Source organism: Neovison vison, chromosome 4 (genome assembly GCF_020171115.1).
Source record: "Neovison vison isolate M4711 chromosome 4, ASM_NN_V1, whole genome shotgun sequence".
NCBI lineage: Eukaryota > Metazoa > Chordata > Mammalia > Carnivora > Mustelidae > Neogale > Neogale vison.
Genome location: NC_058094.1, coordinates 202,789,438 through 202,808,173, shown reverse-complemented (window position 1 = coordinate 202,808,173; position 18,736 = coordinate 202,789,438). Strand labels below are relative to the sequence as shown.

General features: G+C 39.0%; 1 protein-coding gene across 4 annotated transcripts in view; it reads right to left on the bottom strand.

Annotated features, from left to right (window-relative positions):
• PTPRZ1 (protein tyrosine phosphatase receptor type Z1) overlaps nucleotides 1-18,736 on the bottom strand; it is a 177,055-nt gene that overhangs the window by 59,264 nt on the left and 99,055 nt on the right. For all 4 annotated transcript variants that reach the window (XM_044246457.1, XM_044246458.1, XM_044246459.1 and 1 more), the window contains exons 5-9: nucleotides 18,480-18,575; nucleotides 17,910-17,976; nucleotides 9,991-10,148; nucleotides 9,688-9,838; nucleotides 66-250 (exon numbers count right to left, since the gene is read on the bottom strand). In XM_044246457.1, coding sequence (XP_044102392.1) covers nucleotides 66-250; nucleotides 9,688-9,838; nucleotides 9,991-10,148; nucleotides 17,910-17,976; nucleotides 18,480-18,575 — 657 coding nt within the window. The remainder of the gene's footprint in view (nucleotides 1-65; nucleotides 251-9,687; nucleotides 9,839-9,990; nucleotides 10,149-17,909; nucleotides 17,977-18,479; nucleotides 18,576-18,736) is intronic.

Here is an 18,736-nt window from a genome sequence, read left to right as displayed (position 1 = left end):
GTTCTTTCCATGGAAATTAAACCACAATGTTATCAATACACGAAACAACTGATCTTCATAGTTACCAAGTCTTGATAGCCATCTGTCAAAAATTCATGCTTGGTTTGGTCTTCTCCCTCTAACTGCTGGTACAGAACCGCAAATTTCTCAATCATGGTGTCATAAACTACTCGAGGTCTCTCCCATGTAACAAGGAGGCTGGTATAATTCTCTGGGTCAGCTTGAACATTTTCTGGTTCTGAACTACAGACTTCAGAGAGAGACAAAAAGTACAGTTATTATTACAATGTCAGCCTCTAGCATTTTAACAAGTAAAAACACATATTCTACGAAAATTTCTTGTGTTTTATTTTAACAGAAGGTGAAAAGTTAACACTTCTCCAATATGGAGCTTTTGCTTATGCCATTTCGTGTATCTGAAACACTTCTTCCTTCCCTCCTTCCTTTATCTGCTTCCTACCTTCCCATTCAGGAAAGGTCTAGGTCGAATGTTCCCTCCGGCTTCACATGCTCTGATCAGTGTGAAGTGAGCTGTGTCATTTTCAACTGTATGTTTTGCTTTAACACTACCATTGCATTAACTGCATGTTCTCTTATATTATGTTTTCTTGAACAGGTCCTGCGTCTTGCAGCAGGTTATAAACAGAAGAGCCACAGCTTTTTATTTCTCTATTGTTTAGAACACTGTCTTGAATACATTTGGCGTGCCAATTCAAAGGATATCTTCAATCTCATGATGTTTTTATTTCTCTTGTTTGGTACCTGACAGGTATCTTTGGATCAGGATGAAGAGAATTTAAAATTATAACACAGGGTCTATTGCCAAACATTATGTTGTTTCAAAATCCTGGAAATAATGTAAAATTCTCTATCAGAGAAAACCATATGAGAACAACTAAAACTATCCTTTCTGAATGTTTTGAACCTGCGGACAAAAATCCCACTTTGGCATTTTTAAATAGATTAAGCAATTAATTTTAGGAAATTGGGAGATTTTTTTGACTGATCTGAAAAAATACTTTGAAAATCGTTCAGGGACTTCTTACAGCAAATTCAAGCCCATCCTGGGAATCATGCCAAAGATTTAATACCATCAAAAAGAGTATTCTGATACTTTCTGAAATACATTCATAATGTGGTAATTTGGGCTAATTATGAAGATGAAAATTATAAAATTTTATGATATTGTGCTAATGGAGCAAATCAATAAGTATTATCTTTTCATAGACCAGATAAATTTGCAAAAGAGAGGGAGAAAGTTCTCTAAAGCTAAAGATTGATATGCTCACAGAGTCTAAGCTTTGTTTCTAGGAGATGCCTGAAGTTACAAAGACACTACATGAGACCATGCAGTTAACCTAAGTCAACCAATGGTCAACTGCTAAAGACTCAGTGAAAATATTGCAACAGCATCATCAGAATGGGACCGAAAAGCCTTTTGTCTATACTAACTTGTAGTTTCGCTTGTGAACACAAGAGGGCAGCCAAAACTAACAAGTGACCTCGTCATTTGAAACTTAAATTGTATCTACAGTATTTAATAATAGGAATTTTAGCCTATGTATGCTATGCTAGCAATGGTATATAAATGTCCCAGAAAAATATAAATATATATACTTTAAATAATACATGTATAATCTTATATGAATTAGAGATAGGACTATTCACCGTAAAAACTACGGGTTTTTTAGTTTGTTTATTAAGGATTTAGGGTGAGGTGTTCCTTTCGGAGTAAGAGGACAATTCTCCAAAAACATGAATTCATCAAGAGGCATGAATGTAGAATAAGAAAATGCATTCTAATTTAGGTCTAGACTACATCGTCGTCACTCTGTCCAGTGGCCCTTCTTTGGTGGCCACCAGATGGCAGAAGATCATCGAGCATCTCAAAAGTGAGCTCGCTACTCATGTGAGCTATATCATTGGAGGAACAGGATTGCCTCAATCTTGCTTCTAATGAACCCCGTGCTCATTTTTAGAAGGTTGAAAGCAATTCTGGACAATATCATTTGTAGATTTTGTCCTACAAAAGTCAATCCCTCTTTTTAGTGAGTAGGAATGATTTAAAGGGAACTATTCTCTTCCCCCCAAATGAAACTATCCTAAAATGCATTAAAGTTTTATGCATGCACACAAAGCAAAAATCTCTCGAGAAAATATAAAATTATTAGCTGCAAAAATACCCAAAGGACTGCTGCCTAATTATCAGAAAATTACTTTGGTGGGATGTCTGTGTTTATTTCGCCTTAATAGTTGAAATCAGCAGATGTTTCAAATTTTAAGAATCAGCATTAATATAAAGTAGGGCTTTAAAAAGAAACTTGTATTTCCTTGTCATTGAGTTATTATTCCTTAGCTTTCTGCTTTATAAATATGTTAGAGCTTACAGGTAATTTGTTTAATAGTTGAGACTTCACATTTTAATGAGAAATTTACTTTTTTAGATGTTTCTTTTGTGGTAATCAATAGCTTTTAGCAACATGTTATAAAATGGCAGCTGAATTTTATCTTTTAGATGCTAGCTGAAATAGGGATCTTCCAGAAAAAAGATAATATACTTCAGAATGTATTCAAGAGAAAAACCTGTACTTCTGTATATTGTTTATGATCTTGCCAAAGGGCTGCCTTTGTATAAGGTAGGAATAGATTTTTTAAATAATAATCTAGTTCATTTCATATACACTACTTGGTGTTCATACAAAAAAGTGGGTAATGACCATGGAATAAGTTATTAATTTGCACTAAATTTTCCAGGTTTACCTTATATATTTCTTATTAAAATTTGCTTATCAAATTAGAAGGATATATAGTCTATACATCACATCATCTGGACTGAAAATCAAGGAAGGGTTTTCCAGATCAACATTTACTCAGACACCAAATACAAGCTACTGAGTGATATAATAAGACAGTAACAAAAAAATAATTTCCTTGATTATGGGGAGTTCAGATCCATACTGAGTCCTCATTTCTTTCTTTAGGACTGAATCCCATGCCCGATTCCTTTCCACAAGCTGCACGTGATCTGGATCACAGTGATGGATTCTTTCAAGAACACTGGCCAAGAAGGAGAATCTGGTTCCTGCAGCCCTTGGCAATGAGCCAGGCTGTGACAAATCTGGGGTCCATGTCAAGTCACACAGAATACAAGTAAGTGACTCAGTACAAATGCAAAGTCTGCTCACATGGAAAGAACGAGGATGTAGTTTTCTTTTTAAGGGAGCTAAAAGTGCTCTGACTTCAAACCCGATTTTTAACATTCAATACTCATCTCCTTGGTTCCAGGCACTCTGGACATACAAATAAAGATGGCACTGTTCTTGCCTTTAGGAAACTCATTCCTATGACAGCTGCTAACCTTTAAATTTAGTAAGCTATTAAATGTAATGGGTGCTTTGAGTTTCTATGTCCTAGACCCCCTTCTAAAAGAATGCAAAAGAAACTTATAAAAGAAATATGGAATTGAGACCTAGTTTGGCTGTGCTTTCAAAATTACACGTTTTTGCCACTTAGAGTTGTAAAAGCTTCACACACTTGCAGCTGATACCAGGTCATGTGTTTTCTCACGATTTCCATGAGCTTAAATGGAGAGTGAATGCACCGCACAGAGGAACACACAAGACCTGCAGAGCGAGTACCAAAGACTGAAGCACTGAGTGTTAAAAGGGAAAAGGAAAAAGTGGAAAAAGAAAAGGAAAATAAAGAAGGAGAAATACAGATGCAGAGAGTATAGACAACTCCAGCTGTGACAAGTCTCTCAGCCAAGCACAAAAGTTGATGCTGATGGCCAAGCTCGGAGACAACAAGTCTCCTTCTGCCTTTGCTGTTCTAAGTGCCTGGTTTAGAGGAAGGACAGATTGCCTGATGGAGAAGGTCCAGCCTTAGCTCCATGGACTAAGGGTTAGACTGTGGATGCAGCTGAAAAGACTAAATGGTGATTCTTGGGGAGTGGCAGAGAAAAGGTCATAATTACCTAAGATGTCACTAGATTTTACCCAGTTAGTTCCCAATGAGCAGACGTTTGGTGCAGTTCAACACAGCCCATGACAAAAGAACTCTGTGATACACACTGATAAACCCACCATATCCTCCTTTGAGGCGGACGAGCCTTACTTCAAAAAATACTGAGACAGGTGTTTTGATGATTTTGTTACAAAGAACTTGAAGATTTACAGACTCAGAAGAAAACCAATATTAAGGCTGTGATTTCCCCTCAGGGAGCAGCAGATCTTAATGAAACTACATGTAAACATTGCCACAAATGTTAAAAACAATAATTAGAAATGATCCGCCACTGATCTGTACCTCTCAATGACTGCATTACTCACTTTAGACAAGTAGCCAAAAGGAATCTTTCAGACTCTACCTAATTCAGTCAGTCTTTTCTAGGGACACATTGTAACTTCATTAACAAAATACACAACCGTCTAAGAAGTAAATAATCTTCAGGTCGCTTTTCTGCATGTAGTTGAAGCACAGTGTTAACATTCACGTGACCTTAACGAATGCTCCTTAAAATTACTGACCTTCAAGAAGGTGAGTCTACTGATGTTTAATTCATCATGACATTTTTCAGGAAAGTACAGAAAATTTCTCACAGCTCAAATACAATATTAGGCTTCAGGGACACTCTTTCATGCAAATCTGTCTTGAAAAGCATTATATATATATATATATATATATATATATATATTTTTTTTTTTTTTTTTTTAAAGAAAGTTTGCACTGGGGCACCTAGGTGGCTCAGATGGTTAAGTGTCTGCCTTTGACTCAGGTCATGATCCCGGGGTCCTGGAATCGAGTCCCGCATCAGGCTCCCTGTTCAGTGGGAAGCCTGCTTCTTCCCCCCTCTCTCTGTCTCATGAACAAATAAATAAAATCTTGAAAAAGAAAAAGAAAATTTGCATTGAATATATTGCAAGGCTAGCAAATGAGATCTGAACTGCATTTATGATTTTATTCAACAAGCAAAAGCCTTAAACATGGAAAACGGAATGGCACCCCCAACTTGCTGTGATTGCTTGCCCCCATATGTATGTGCACACACACACAAGTGTGTATATACACACACTATATTAATAGTAGCTCTAAGTCTGGGACACATTATGTTTAAGGGACTGTACTGCTTTGCAAACTTTAGCCCACTTAAACTTCACAACAAAGTGGCCTTTTTAACTCTAATTTTATAGGTGAAGTAACTTGACAATTTTTTAATACTTTATTTATGTATTTGAGTGCATGTGCCTGAGCAGGGGGGAGGTGTGGTGGGAGAGGGAGACAGCTTAAGCAGACTCCCTTCTGAGCGCTGAACCCGAAGCGGGGGCCTCAATCTCACGACCCAGAGATCAAGACCACAACCAAAATCAAGAGTCAGATGCTTAACCCACTGAGCCACCCAGGCGTCCTATAACTTGACAAATTTTATTTAACGAATAAACACTGACCAGCAAGGTTTGACATCAGAAGTCTACCAGACTTCAAAACCCAGAGTCTTCCCTGCTGTGCTGCAGGATGTCCTTGCTTCTTAGTGGGAGAGGCTTGCTAAGAAGGCTGCAGGAAAGCATCTGGTGCCTGGGAAATATGGGATGACCTTGAACTTCACCTACTTTACACTCATGCTGTGTGTGTATGTGTGTGTGTGTGTTTTTTTAAAGATTTTATTCATTTATTTGACAGACAGAGATTACAAGTAGAAGAGAGGCAGGCAGAGAGAGAGGGGAAAGCAGGCCCCCCGCCGAGCAGAGAGCCCGATGCGGCGCTCGATCCCACCACCCTGGGATCATGACCCGAGCTGAAGGCAGAGGCTTTAACCCACTGAGCCACCCAGGCGCCCCTCATGCTGTGTTTTTATGATGATTCACACATGCTCCTCATTATCTAAAAGACAGTTTTTACTAACTCCTTTAAGGTTCTGTTAAATCTGTTAAATTCTGTGATTCTTAGAATGGTCAGTGTCCATTCCATCATGCCAAAAAGAAATGTCTCTAATAAATGGCAGCTCTACATAAAAATGCAAAAATAGGGGCGCCTAGGTGGCTCAGTTGGGTAGGTGACTGCCTTCAGCTCAGGTCATGATCCCAGAGTCCTGGGATCGAATCCCACATTAGGCTCCCTGCTCCACAGGGAGTCTGCTTCTTCCTCTGACCTTCTCCTCTCTCATGCTCTTTCTCACTGTCTCTCTCTCAAATAAATAAATAAAATCTTTTTAAAAAATGCAAAAATAGAGGACTGAAGTGCTGGTAAAATATGCATTCATTTCCAAACACTCATTGAGTTCCTGCTATACAGGAACATTGGGTTCATTGAGTTCCTGCTATACAAAAATGAATAAGGCTTAATCTCTACCCTCAAGAAGCTTACATAGACATACAGACCTCACACGGTTTTTGCAATTATTTGCAATGTTTTTTTGCAAACTATATTTTTCCACAATGTATTTACTGAAGGCTGAATTGTGACAATTTTCATGTCACCCCTTCACTCCCAGTCAAAATGAGGATGCTAGATATTTATAAAATCAAACTATATAAATAAAACTTGAGTGTCCTCAAAATTGAGGAACTGGTTGAGTAAATTCTTATGACCATACAATGGAATACTACACAAAATTAAGAATGGTGCATAATATATTTGTATCATCGAGTAAAAAAAAAATCAACAAACATATAGGTAATAAGTCTCATTTCTGTGAGATAGAAGAATATATTTTTGATTTAAGAGAAAGTCCTAGAAGGATATTCACCAAAATCCTTAGAGTGGTTAGGTCTGAGTGGTGACATTACAGGGAATTTTAATTTTTTCCTGTGTGTTTTTCTGTGTTTCATGCCTTTTTAATAATGTTCATGTAGTAAAAACTTATTTTCATATTAAATTTAATAAAGATTAAATCCTGAACATAAACACAATTCCTTAATTTTTATTCTCAAATTTAGTCCCCAAAAGTAGAAGTGGGATAATGTGTCTATTAAGAAGAAAACCATCATAATATACCCATGGCACAAGATAATAAAGATTTCTTGAATGCAAATACTCAGGATGGGAAAACTAAGAATTTAATAGTTCCAGTTTGTGAAAAAAGCCAATGTCTTTTCTTTTTCTTTTTTTTTAAGGTAGGCTTCATGACTAATGTGAGCCTTGAACTCAAGTCCCTGAGACTGAGTTGCACGCCCTACCAACTGAGCTACCCAGGCACCCCTGCTATGTTTTTATTATATGAAAATGGATTCTTTCCATCATTCAGTGAGTATTTGGTGAATGAGAGCCTTATGTTAGCTCCTCAGTGGAGGTAAAGACTTATTTACATCTTCCACAGGGCTTAGTGTCCAATGGAGGAGACGAGTAAGTAGATGGACAATTGTCATACTGTGGCAAATGCTATGCACTTCAGATGCACAGAACATGACATGACACCAGACGAGCATCACTGACTTTGTACTCTGTGGCCATGACCTTCATGAGTGCCCATCCCTTTTGATGAGGATGGAGATAGACTCAGAGATGGTCTCAGACAGACTCAGAGATAGACTCGGTGATGCAAAGCCTGCTTGAGTCTCGAAGAACGAGGAGGAGGCAAGCAAGTGGAGACAGATGGGAAGAATATGCCGTGGCAAGGAAATAGCATGTAATATGTAACGTGGGAGATGCTGGTCATCCATCTTCAGAGGACATCAGACAGTTCATTCGGTACAAGAATAGGAAGCTCATGGCAGAGAATTAAGCCTGACTAGGAAGTGCTCTGCAGGAACAGGCAATGTTGAATGGTTTGGATTTCATTCTAGAGTCAGTGGAAAGCCATTGAAGAGTTTTAATGAAATACAATTGACAAAAGTACATAGAAAATAAAAATATTTATTTCGGGGCACCTGGGTGGCTCATTAGGTTAAGCCTCTGCCTTCGGCTCAGGTCATGATCCCAGGATTCTGGGATCCAGCCCCACATTGGGCTCTCTGCTCAGTGGGGAGCCTGCTTCCATTCCTCTCTCTCTGCCTGCTTGTGATCTCTGTCTGTCAAATAAATGAATAAAAATCTAAAAAAAAACAACAACAAACAAACTTATTTCATTTGCTACTTGATCTACTATATTTTCTAAAAGGAGATAATTAAGTGTAGCTGGGTTTTTTTTTTCCCCTAAACAATTGTCTATTATTTACCAGACAGAATGTTATAGTATTTAGTATTGCTGGTAGAAATACAATGAAATTTCTTCACTTTGAGACAATTCAATTAGAAATTTATGGTCATGTTAAATGTAGCTTAGTCATCCCTGTTATCTTGTGCTCTGTTTTGTTGTTGTTGTTAAAGGATAAATAATTCTCACAAACATTACATTGAAATAATAAAAGCATGCTGTTTTAAAGCTAATCTTCAAAAGCAGATGACTATTAGATTAATATTATAGATGGCCAAGAATTCACTGTACAGCTGAGATCAAAGAAGCCCATGTCCTTGGAAATATTTCAAGTCCACAAAGCGAAGGCCACTTCGCCTATTTCTTTCATCAACCAGTACACGCTCCGTGTAAACCAAAAAGGAGAAGTCAGTAGATGCATCTGATCGTGTCGTCTGGACATTTTCAAAGGCTTCTGACTGTGGGTCAACTTCAAAAGACACAGAGGGCAGTGTGGAGACTAGCCCCTCGTGTCCTCTCCAATGCTTGGGCCTAACAAACTTCTTTTCCCCTGAAGAAAAACTGAAGGAATGACTCCCTTTTTATTCATTAACGATTCAGTGTGTTTGCTTTCAATCACTGCTGCGTGCTACGCTCTCCCCTCAGAGCTGCCCACATAAAGATGAGGCTTTAAAACCCCAATCATGCGTCAGAACTCAGCTCAAATGTCGTTCTCTCAGACAGGCTCTTGCCCACCCCAAGCAGAAGTGATCTCCCCAAACTCTGCGCACCTCAGCCCCTTATTCTTTCATTTCCTAGAGCTCTAGCACAAACACCATAACGTGAATTTGGAAGTTGGCGTATGCGGCTTTGCCATCTATTACTGTGTGTTTTAAAAAATCACTTTCCTTACTGAATCTCAGTATTTCTCACCTGCAAAATGGGGTTATATGTGTGGGGAAGAACAGCTTGCTTGCTTTATTTATTTATTTATTTATTCATTCATTCATTCATTCATTCAGAATCCCAAGCAGGCTGCATGAGTGCAGACCCCACCGTTGGGCTCAGTCTCACGACCCTGAGATCATGACTTGAGCCAGAACAAAAGTGGGACGCTTAAGTGAGAGAGCCACCCAGGCGCCCCAAGAACAGTTGTTTTTATTTCTATTTTTAAATGTTTTTAGAGGATTTTGTTTATTTATTTGAGAGAGAGAGAGCAGAGTGAGAAAGAGAGCACGAGGAGCGGGGAAGGTCAGAGGGAGAAGGAGAAGCAGGTTGCTCACTGTGAGGGTTGATCCCACAATGCAGGTTTTAGTGTCTGGACCCTGCATCAGGACCTGAGCAGAAGGTCACTTTGCGGACTGAGCCACCCAGGTGCCCCAGAACAGCTGTTTTCAAATGTTATTTTATAAATGTGGTAACTGAGATTCAGAGAAGTAAAATAGCTTACCTAAAGCTATAAAGCTAATAATAAAATATTTCTAAAAATCCAAGTCTTGTATATTTTCCATTATTTTGCAATTACTTCCTATAACACTGAATCTATAAAAGTAGTAGAAAAATTATATTTCAATACATACCTGCTTCATGAATCTCTTCCTTTCCAGTATATGAGGAAAACACCTGCCTAGAGAACTTGTATTGTTGTTCTCGAAAATTATTTTGTAAGTAGTCCATCAGCATGACATAACCAGACTGTTGCATTGTAAGAACTTCACAAAAAACAGCCAACTGGAAAAAAGATCATTTAACATACAATTTAACGTATCTGCTTCAAAGGGATCTGTAAATGCTTTAAAATAGATACTCAGTAGTAAAGCTTAGAAAATAATTATTTTTAAATTGCTTCAAATTCCTGCATTTGTTTGAAATTCCAAGATTACCTGGCTTTCAGAGATGCTAACTGTATCTTTAAAAATAATCCAGTCAACAGTGTCTGTGCAGGGAGGTGATGTCAATGAGCCATTGTAAGTGTAATACTTGTCGGTTGAGTTTGGTAGAAGGTTCAGCAATACGAAGGGATCTAATGCAGCCTGTTTCCCTACAAAGAAGTAACAACATATATCTCAGATGGAATCTCAATACTGGAACTTAGAAGTTCAAAGCTTCTATGAAACAGAGACATCGGGTTTGTTATAAATTTAATAAATGAAATTTTAAGAATATTTTAGATATATTCAAAAATAGTGATAAAACCAACATATTCTGAATTTCCTTATATGTATAGGGTTAAATGTTTCAACTTTACACTAGCAAGAGGCTGGAGAGATTATTTTCAATATAAAAGATATTCAGAAAAAAAGATATTCAGAAATCATATAACCATCTTGATAGATACAGTAAAATCATTTGAGAAGACTTAATATCAGTTTGAGGAAAACAAAAATAAAACCTTATTCTGGTGAAGATTATCTTCCAAAGCCTATAATAAATGATGTATTTAAAAATGACTTATTGGGCAAGGTCTCCCCCTAGAGATATAGAATGAAACAAACAAACAAAAAATCCTGCTATCACCATTTCTAATTAACACTGAACTGGAGGACTGGGCCAGCACAGTATAGTAAGAAAAAGAAAAAAGTCATAAAGATTGGATATGATGAAATGATACCATTGTATTTTACAAATACGTGATTGTGCATGTAAAATACTGAAAAGAATTTACAGGCTTAGAATTAGTAAATTTATTTAGTAAAGTCACTGTACATAAGATCAATATACCAAAATTAATTATATCTCTATGTACCAATATCAATCAGTAAAAAATTAAATTTAAAACAATATATCTCATAACAACAAAATATCAAATACAAGTAAATCTAACAAATGACGTGTACAACATCTAGATTGAAAATTATGAAATTTTCTTGAAAGAATTAGAAAAAACCTTAAAATGATAGGAAATGCCAAGATAGGAAGATTTAGTATCGTGAAGGTGTTGATTGTCCCCAATTTGATTTATGGAGTCAACAAATCTTATCAAAATCCCAGAGACTTTTGTACATGTACGTATGTGTGTGTATTTACTGACATGCTGATTTTAAAATTTGAATGGTAATGGAAATAAAAGTTAAGACAATCTTGAGCAATAGCAAAGTAATTGGAGAACTTTCATGAGAGGTAGGAAGATCTGTTACATAAAACTATAGAGATCATGATAATGAAATATTCATGCAAAGATAGACAAAGAGATTAATGAAAGAGAATAGGGAACCCAGACCCATACCTATATGGTCACTTGATTTAGGACAGGAGAAATTATTATGTAGTTGGAATGGAGGGCCTTTTCAGTAAACAGTGATATATCAATTGGATATCCTTACGGAAAAAAGAGAATCATGGTTCCCTACTTCACAAGGTAAAAACAGTGAGTTCTAAATAGATTGCAGATTTAAACGTGAACAGAATATTAAAGCTTTTAGAGGAAAACAGAAAATTCTTTTTATAACCATAAGGTAGGCTGAGATTTCTGAAATGGCACACAAAAAGTGTTCATCGTAAAGAGAAAAGTGACAAACTTTAATACATGATAATTAAGATCTGTTTATCAACAGCTACTATTAAGGGAATAAATGGTAAGATAAAGAGTGGAAAGCATCTTCTGGATACAATATATAGGATAATAAATAGATTTTATTTATAGATAATATTTATTTTCTATCTTATATCCAGAATAGAAAATCCCTATTAAAAAATTAGTAGAGCTTTCCTACGAAGGCCATGTGGCCTTACACTGTGAAACAGTCTTTCTCCTTGAGTCGTCCCGTATTTGCTTTTGGACTTCTCCCAAGGGACTTTTCAAAAGCACTGTCCTCGCCACTTAGCTTTTTGTACACCAGCCCTCACTCGTATCAGCAGCAATCAGCTTGCCGGGAGATCTGGGTGTAACTCGTTTTCCTGTTCTATCTAGCCCAATGCATGTCCTCTGTTCCCTCCAGGAGACTTAAGTCATTAAGAAGTAGTCTCTGAATCCAATTTAATCTAGCTTTAGCGGGCGGCACCGTGCAGAGCAGTTCTGTTAGAGTGGGCAGTTAGTCCTGACCAGGAGGGGTCTCCTCCCCCCAGGGAACCACCCCACCCCTCGCACACCAACCCCTCCCGCTCTGCTGCACAGACTGATAAGCAGGACACACCTGCTACAGGGCCCGCCTCAACTTGGAGCATGCGCACTTCCGAAAGACCGCCTCCGCTGGGAACCCTGACGCTATTATAATACCATTATAATATCCTTTGCATTGCGGTCCAGGGTTGAGCTTGGGCGCTCAGGGGAAAATGACTAAATTGTGGGGAAAAGTGGGAGCAGAGGAAACCAAGTAGGGTCCAAGGGTGGACGGATAATGATGAGACGGGAGGGAGTGAGGAGCCCAGATAACCCCCATAGAAGAACACAGTGAGAAACTCAGCGCATTTCCACCCATCCTCGGGTCAGCCCGCTCCTCTGCCTCAGGGGTGTACTGTCGATTTTTGCGAAGTGAAAAACAAAACTTTGCTACTTCAAAACTCTCTCGGGTCTCTTGACTGAATTCTTTCCCTCAAGAAGACAAGAACTGAGAAATTCCAGACCCCCCTGCAGGTTAACACTTTCATCCCTATTCGAATAATCTGGGGAGATTTAAAAAACAAAACAAAACAAAACAGAACAACAAATCAGTGTTCCAGACGCCACCCCAGACCATATTAATTTAAATCTCCTGCAGTAGGGCCCGGGCATTTACATTTTCAAGAAAGCATCCCCTGTTGATTTAACCCTGCAGCCAGCGTTGAAACCCCAAAGTAGAGGAAAGCCTTTGGGATATATTAGTCTTTTTGAATCCACTTTCTATATTATAAAGTAAAGTAACCTGCCTATATTATTTTAATAGTCTATTTCAGCTCTAAACTCCATGAAGATTGGACATATCCAGAAAGCCTCAAAGAAAAGAAAAATTCCATTTTTCTACAATCCAGAAACTCTTGAAGGGGGGATGCTGGTAATAATTAAAATTATAGATAACTGCTTTCAGTCTGAATTTAAAAATCTGCTTGGCCGAGTTGATAATGTCGTGTATATACAACTTAAATCTAATTTTAATCCATTAGAAAATTCAGATTATGCTCCATTTCATGGATTAATTAGTAACTTCCAAAAGTATGTCCCCCTCTCTTTTTAATATCAACCTGAGATGATCAGAATTCAGACTTGGATTCAAGTTCCCTGAAACTGAGAAAAATATTTTTAATATGTGAATGTTTCCCATTTTCAGATTTATGCTTTTAATATGTGAAAAATGTTGTGATTAAATAACCTCCTTAATCATCAGTGGCTACAATTGTTTCTTTTTTCTGCGGAAGACAAAATTTATTCTACAAATGTTCTGTGGAAATGTGGATGTGGAGAATACTAATTAAGTAAGGACCCAAACATTGACTCACTGTTAAATTAGGCGGGAAATGAAATGACACCAGGAAAGCTAAGGGCCAGAAAAAGGGAGAGGTGAGACCTGAATAAGGATAGTGAAATAGAGAATTTTCTTGAAATGCTAACTGTTTTGTACCTTCATTTTAAAATGTCATTTACAGGGGCACCTGGATGGCTCAGAGGGTTAAAGCCTCTGCCTTCAGCTCAGGTCATGATCTCAGAGTCCTGGGATAGGACCCCGCATCAGGCTCTCTACTCAGCGGGGAGCCTGCCTCCCCCCTCTCTCTGCCTGCCTCTCTGCCTACTTGTGCTCTCTCTGTCAAATAAATAAATAAAATCTTCTTAAAAAATGAAAATAAAATAAAATGTCATTTACATACATGTCCTAAATGTCTGTCTTCTGTCTTGAATAACACAGGACTTTTCAGTTACAGTAGAGCTTTTTGATTAGACTCCTGTCTTCCGTGAAAATTGGAATAAGGTGATTTTTTGAATCTGTGTCTAGCAAAAACATTTGCTTCATCTGAATCACCTCAGTACTGTGAGCGAACACAGGCTAGAATCACACCTGACTCGATGCTGCTGTATTTGTGATCATTCAGTCACTGTTCACTTGAACGTACGCTGGTGACTAACCAATCAGTCAGCGCTCCCCTTTTATAGGTTGCTGAGAGCAGGAGGGGGAAGACGAGTGGGGAGAGAGTGAAGGAGATAAAGACGAAGACCACAACAGGGTCAAGCACCTGGGAAGAGCCACTAAATAGTTAAAACCAACTTTTTTTTTTTTAAAGATTTTTTTTATTTTTTATTTTATTTATTTGAGAGAGAGAGACAGTGAGAGAGAGCACGAGCGAGGAGAAGGTCAGAGAGCGAAGCAGACTCCCCATGGAGCTGGGAGCCTGATGTGGGACTCGATCCCGGGACTCCAGGATCACGCCCTGAGCCGGAGGCAGTCGTCCAACCAACTGCGCCACCCAGGCGTCCCTAAAACCAACTTTTACTGTGGAATTTTAAGAAACAAAACAGAGCATCTTAGGGGAAGAGAGGAAAAATAAAACAAGACGAAACCATAGAGGGAGACAAACCGTAAGAGACTTAATCAGAGGAAACAAACTGCGGGTTGCTGGAGGGGAAGAGGGCAGGAGGGATGCGGTGGCTGGGGGATGGGCATCAAGGAGGACATGTGATGTCGGGGCGCCTGGGTGGCTCAGTGGGTTAAAGCCTCTGCCTTCGGCTCAGGTCATGATCCCAGGGTCCTGGGATCGAGCCCCGCATCGGGCTCTCTGCTCAGCAGGGAGCCTGTTTCCTCCTCTCTCTCTGCCTGCCTCTCTGCCTACTTGTGATCTCTGTCTGTCAAGTAAATAAATTAAAAAAAAAAAAACCTTTAAAGGAGGACATGTGATGTAATGAGGACTAGGTGTTATATAAAACTGATGAATCACAGACCTCAGAAACCAATAATATAGGTTAATTAATTGAATTTAAATTTTAAAAAGTTTTTTTAAAAAAAGACAACTCTTACTACTTAGGACAGTAAGATTTAAGATGGTGCCATGTCAACGCCGTCTGAGAGGGCTTTTCAGTATACAAATTCCTGGGCTGAATTTGTAATTAAGAAACAACCAGAGGGGCGCCTGGGTGGCTCAGTGGGTTAAAGCCTCTGCCTTCAGCTCAGGTCACGATCTCAGGGTCCTGGGATCGAGCCCCACATTGGGCTCTTGCTCCAAAGGATGCCTGCTTCCTCCTGCCTCTCTGCCTAGTTGTGATTTCTCTCTGTCAAATAAATAAAATATTAAAAAAAAAAAAAGAAAGAAAAAAGAAAAGCAACAACCAGAAACCATTCTAATGACAACTCCCATTTGAGAATCACCGATGATGTTACCTGGGGTGTGTCTCTTCCTTTGTGACTTGAAAGAATTTAACCAACAGTTCTCTTTTTCTCTGGACTCTGCTTATAGAACATTAATATGCTATCTTTGTATTGATACAACCTCACCCTCTCTCTCCACTCCAAGGGTGGGACAATGCCTAACATAGAGCAGGTGCGGTGGAAGGAAGGGAATGAAAGGTTGGAGGGAGGGAAGGAATGGGAAATGGGTTTGTCTCTTGGAGAGGAATATAGGAAATGAGTCATCAGCCCACATTGGAATGAGACAGATTTTATAATCCTGATGATGGCTGAAAGTGTGGTTTGTTGAACAACTCACATTATATGGAGAATATGAAGCAGGGTTTGGGAGTTTTGCTACAGTTCCGGTGTCACTGCCTACAGAGAAGCTCTGCCTTCCGTCCCCTTGGCTCCCAGCAGCAATGGCTGAGGGCTGATACTGGGAAGCCTTCCGTTTATTGGGCATGAGCGGATTTTCTAGACTCTGAAATAGATTTAGTCTAAGAGCTGTCAAAATAGAAACATTTACCTTGAGCAGGACTTATTTAGTTTATCCAGATCATATCGAATAACCATTCAAATCAAACTGACATGTACCACTGATACACATCTCCACAATGTGGTGGAACAACTCTGTGGGCAGACCAGGAGCTCGATCCCGGCTCCACTCCCACTGACCAGCGGTATACGCTTAGGTGTCCTCGCCAAATATGTCGAAATATTAAGTATTTAGTGGGTGAGGTGACACACGGGGAGGATTAGTCTATCTTCTGGTAAAAGAGGAGGAAGAAGTTGGTGCACAGGTAGCAGGGAGGGGAGACAGAACACAGAGCGAAGGCAGGCCAGTGAGGTGTGTCCCCAGGCAGGTGGCCAGGCTGGACGTTCCGCTTCCCGTGCAGAGCCAGGCTGGAGGCAGAGGCACGCTGCCGGCCGTCCCGATTCTCAGGGAGGCTGTTCAGTGGCAGCAGGGGCTCTGATGAAGTGTTTCTCTCAATGGCTGGCAGAGAGTCAATATGAACAAGTAAACTTTAGCCGAAGAACATGAGCAAAGTGGTTCTTCAGCTCACACGATCCTCAGAGGACCCTTTGAGAGAGCCCCAGGAATCACGGAAGAAGCCTCGAGAAGAAGGGGCCATGATGCCTCAGCGCCCCAAGTCGGGACTAACGAACCAGTGTTCATGAACTACCCCTCTTGTTGGGCCCACGGGCTGATGTGAGGCCTGGGGACATTCAGGCTTCAGATTTCACTCCAGTTTCCGTGTAGCAATGCAATCCTGCTGCCTTCTTTCAGTCTTGACAGAATCCACTTTCTGACTAAACGAGGGAAAGATTAAGTGGTGTCGGCATTCAATGCTGAGCCTTGCAATCTCGTGGACGGAGGGAGAGAACGGCTTCCATCTTGCGTCGATTGTACCTTTCATAAAACCCCGATGAGAGCAGCGCCCTGTGAGTCACAAATTCCTGACTTCTGAAAAGCTGTCAGTTAAGGTCCTTACGTGTGATCGACAAAGATGAATCAATCCTAGACCCGGCTTTAGCTTTCCAAAAGGATCTATATGAATTTGGTTCCCAATTTCAAGAGTTTGCAGCTTCCTGGAGATGAATAATCCTTATTTTGTTAACAACTCAGGGCCGCGTTAATACTGCGTATCTGGATGCTTACGAAAGATAAAATAACAATAATAACAGGTTTGCTGTCTCTTGCCAATGTTGTTACAAGCATTCGCTGTGGCAAATGACAAGATCCATGACATAGCAGGCAGAACAGTATCAGAGCACTTGGCATCTTTTTTCTGTGTAAGTGTTCGCCTTCTTCAAAAAACCCCTGTCATAATGGTAAGGCGAAGGGACTATGGAGGAAACCACCAGGAAATAAGTTTTCACTCCAGTATCAATTCTCCTTTCACTTTAAGACACGATTTTTTATAAAATTAACGGGTTTCAGATTATAAATTAGAGTCTTTAACAAATGGATAGTGCAGGCAGAATAGATAAACACATTTTACTTTTTATTTTTTTAAAGATCTACTCATTTGAGAGACAGCGTGTGCACATGTGCATGTAGGCAAGTGCAAGGGGGGCACAGAGGGAGAGGGAGAGAGAGAATCCTAAGGAGATTCCTCCCTGAGCGTGGAGCCCAACTTGGGGCTCGATCCCAAGACCTGAAATCATAACCTGAGCCAAAATCAAGAGTGGACGCTTACCAACTGAGCCACCCAGGCACCTGACATAGAGAAATATATTTTAAATGCATGATGGAATTAGATTATTTTCAAGAATAAAACTAGAAAACTTCGACTTCCTACTTACATTAACATTTTATGATTTTTACATGACAAAAATTTCAGATAAAATGTTCTTTAGTGAGACATGTATAAATTATATAAAAAGATGGGTCCTCTTTGAAAAGGTCTTTCCTTCCTCCTTTTGGAATTACTGATTTTTGTAATATAATAACAATTCATATGCATCTGAAACAGAAATCTGGAAGAAAAAGATTTCTCCAAACAGCTTACCAAAACGACTAACCCTCTCGACTCCATCAATAATTGCTTTGTAATCCAAATTTTCTTCTAATCCAACCTATTAAAGAAAAGAGATACTCTAAGAATGGGATAAAATATTTGATTAACTCTTCAATAAAATGAAAAGATTAGTGAATTCCATTTTAAGCCTCCAAAAGTAAAATCCTCCCAAGGCATACTTTTTTTTTTTTTTTCCACAGCAAGATAAAAACAAATAAAGAAAAAACAGCTACCTTTGAAGTTTTCCACTGAGAAAAATACACTTTAAAAATGCTGATTCCCAGTCTCTGCTCTATATCATTATGATGTTTTGCATGTACACATAAGCAAATCTGCGCACTCCCAGAACCATTTGCTCCAGCTGGAAGTGACGTACCCAATTAATGAATGCAAGGGTCCCCTTTTAAAAACACACCAGCCAAGGAGTGGTTTTGTTTGAAAATGATCACAACTTATTCCACCTGCGAGCACTTGTATTTGTTAAAAAATATGCCTTGTTATGTCACATCGTGTGATTAAAGAAGGAATTAAGTTAGCGTTAAATATAGATACAATGATTACCTCAAATAAAATGGATAAAGCTCTTAACTTCCCTTTTCCTTTTACTGCTTCCTCAAAACTTGAAAATCGGTCCGCATCAAAGCAGTAGATTTGCATCTATGAAATATAACAATGACAGCTTTATCATACACAAAGACATCACAAAAGTCACCAAAGAGACAATAAAATAATTTATCAATTCAGTAAATACTATTTGAAAAATTCTGTAAACTGTATAATCCTATATTCTGTAGAGTTTCAAAATATTTTATGAATTC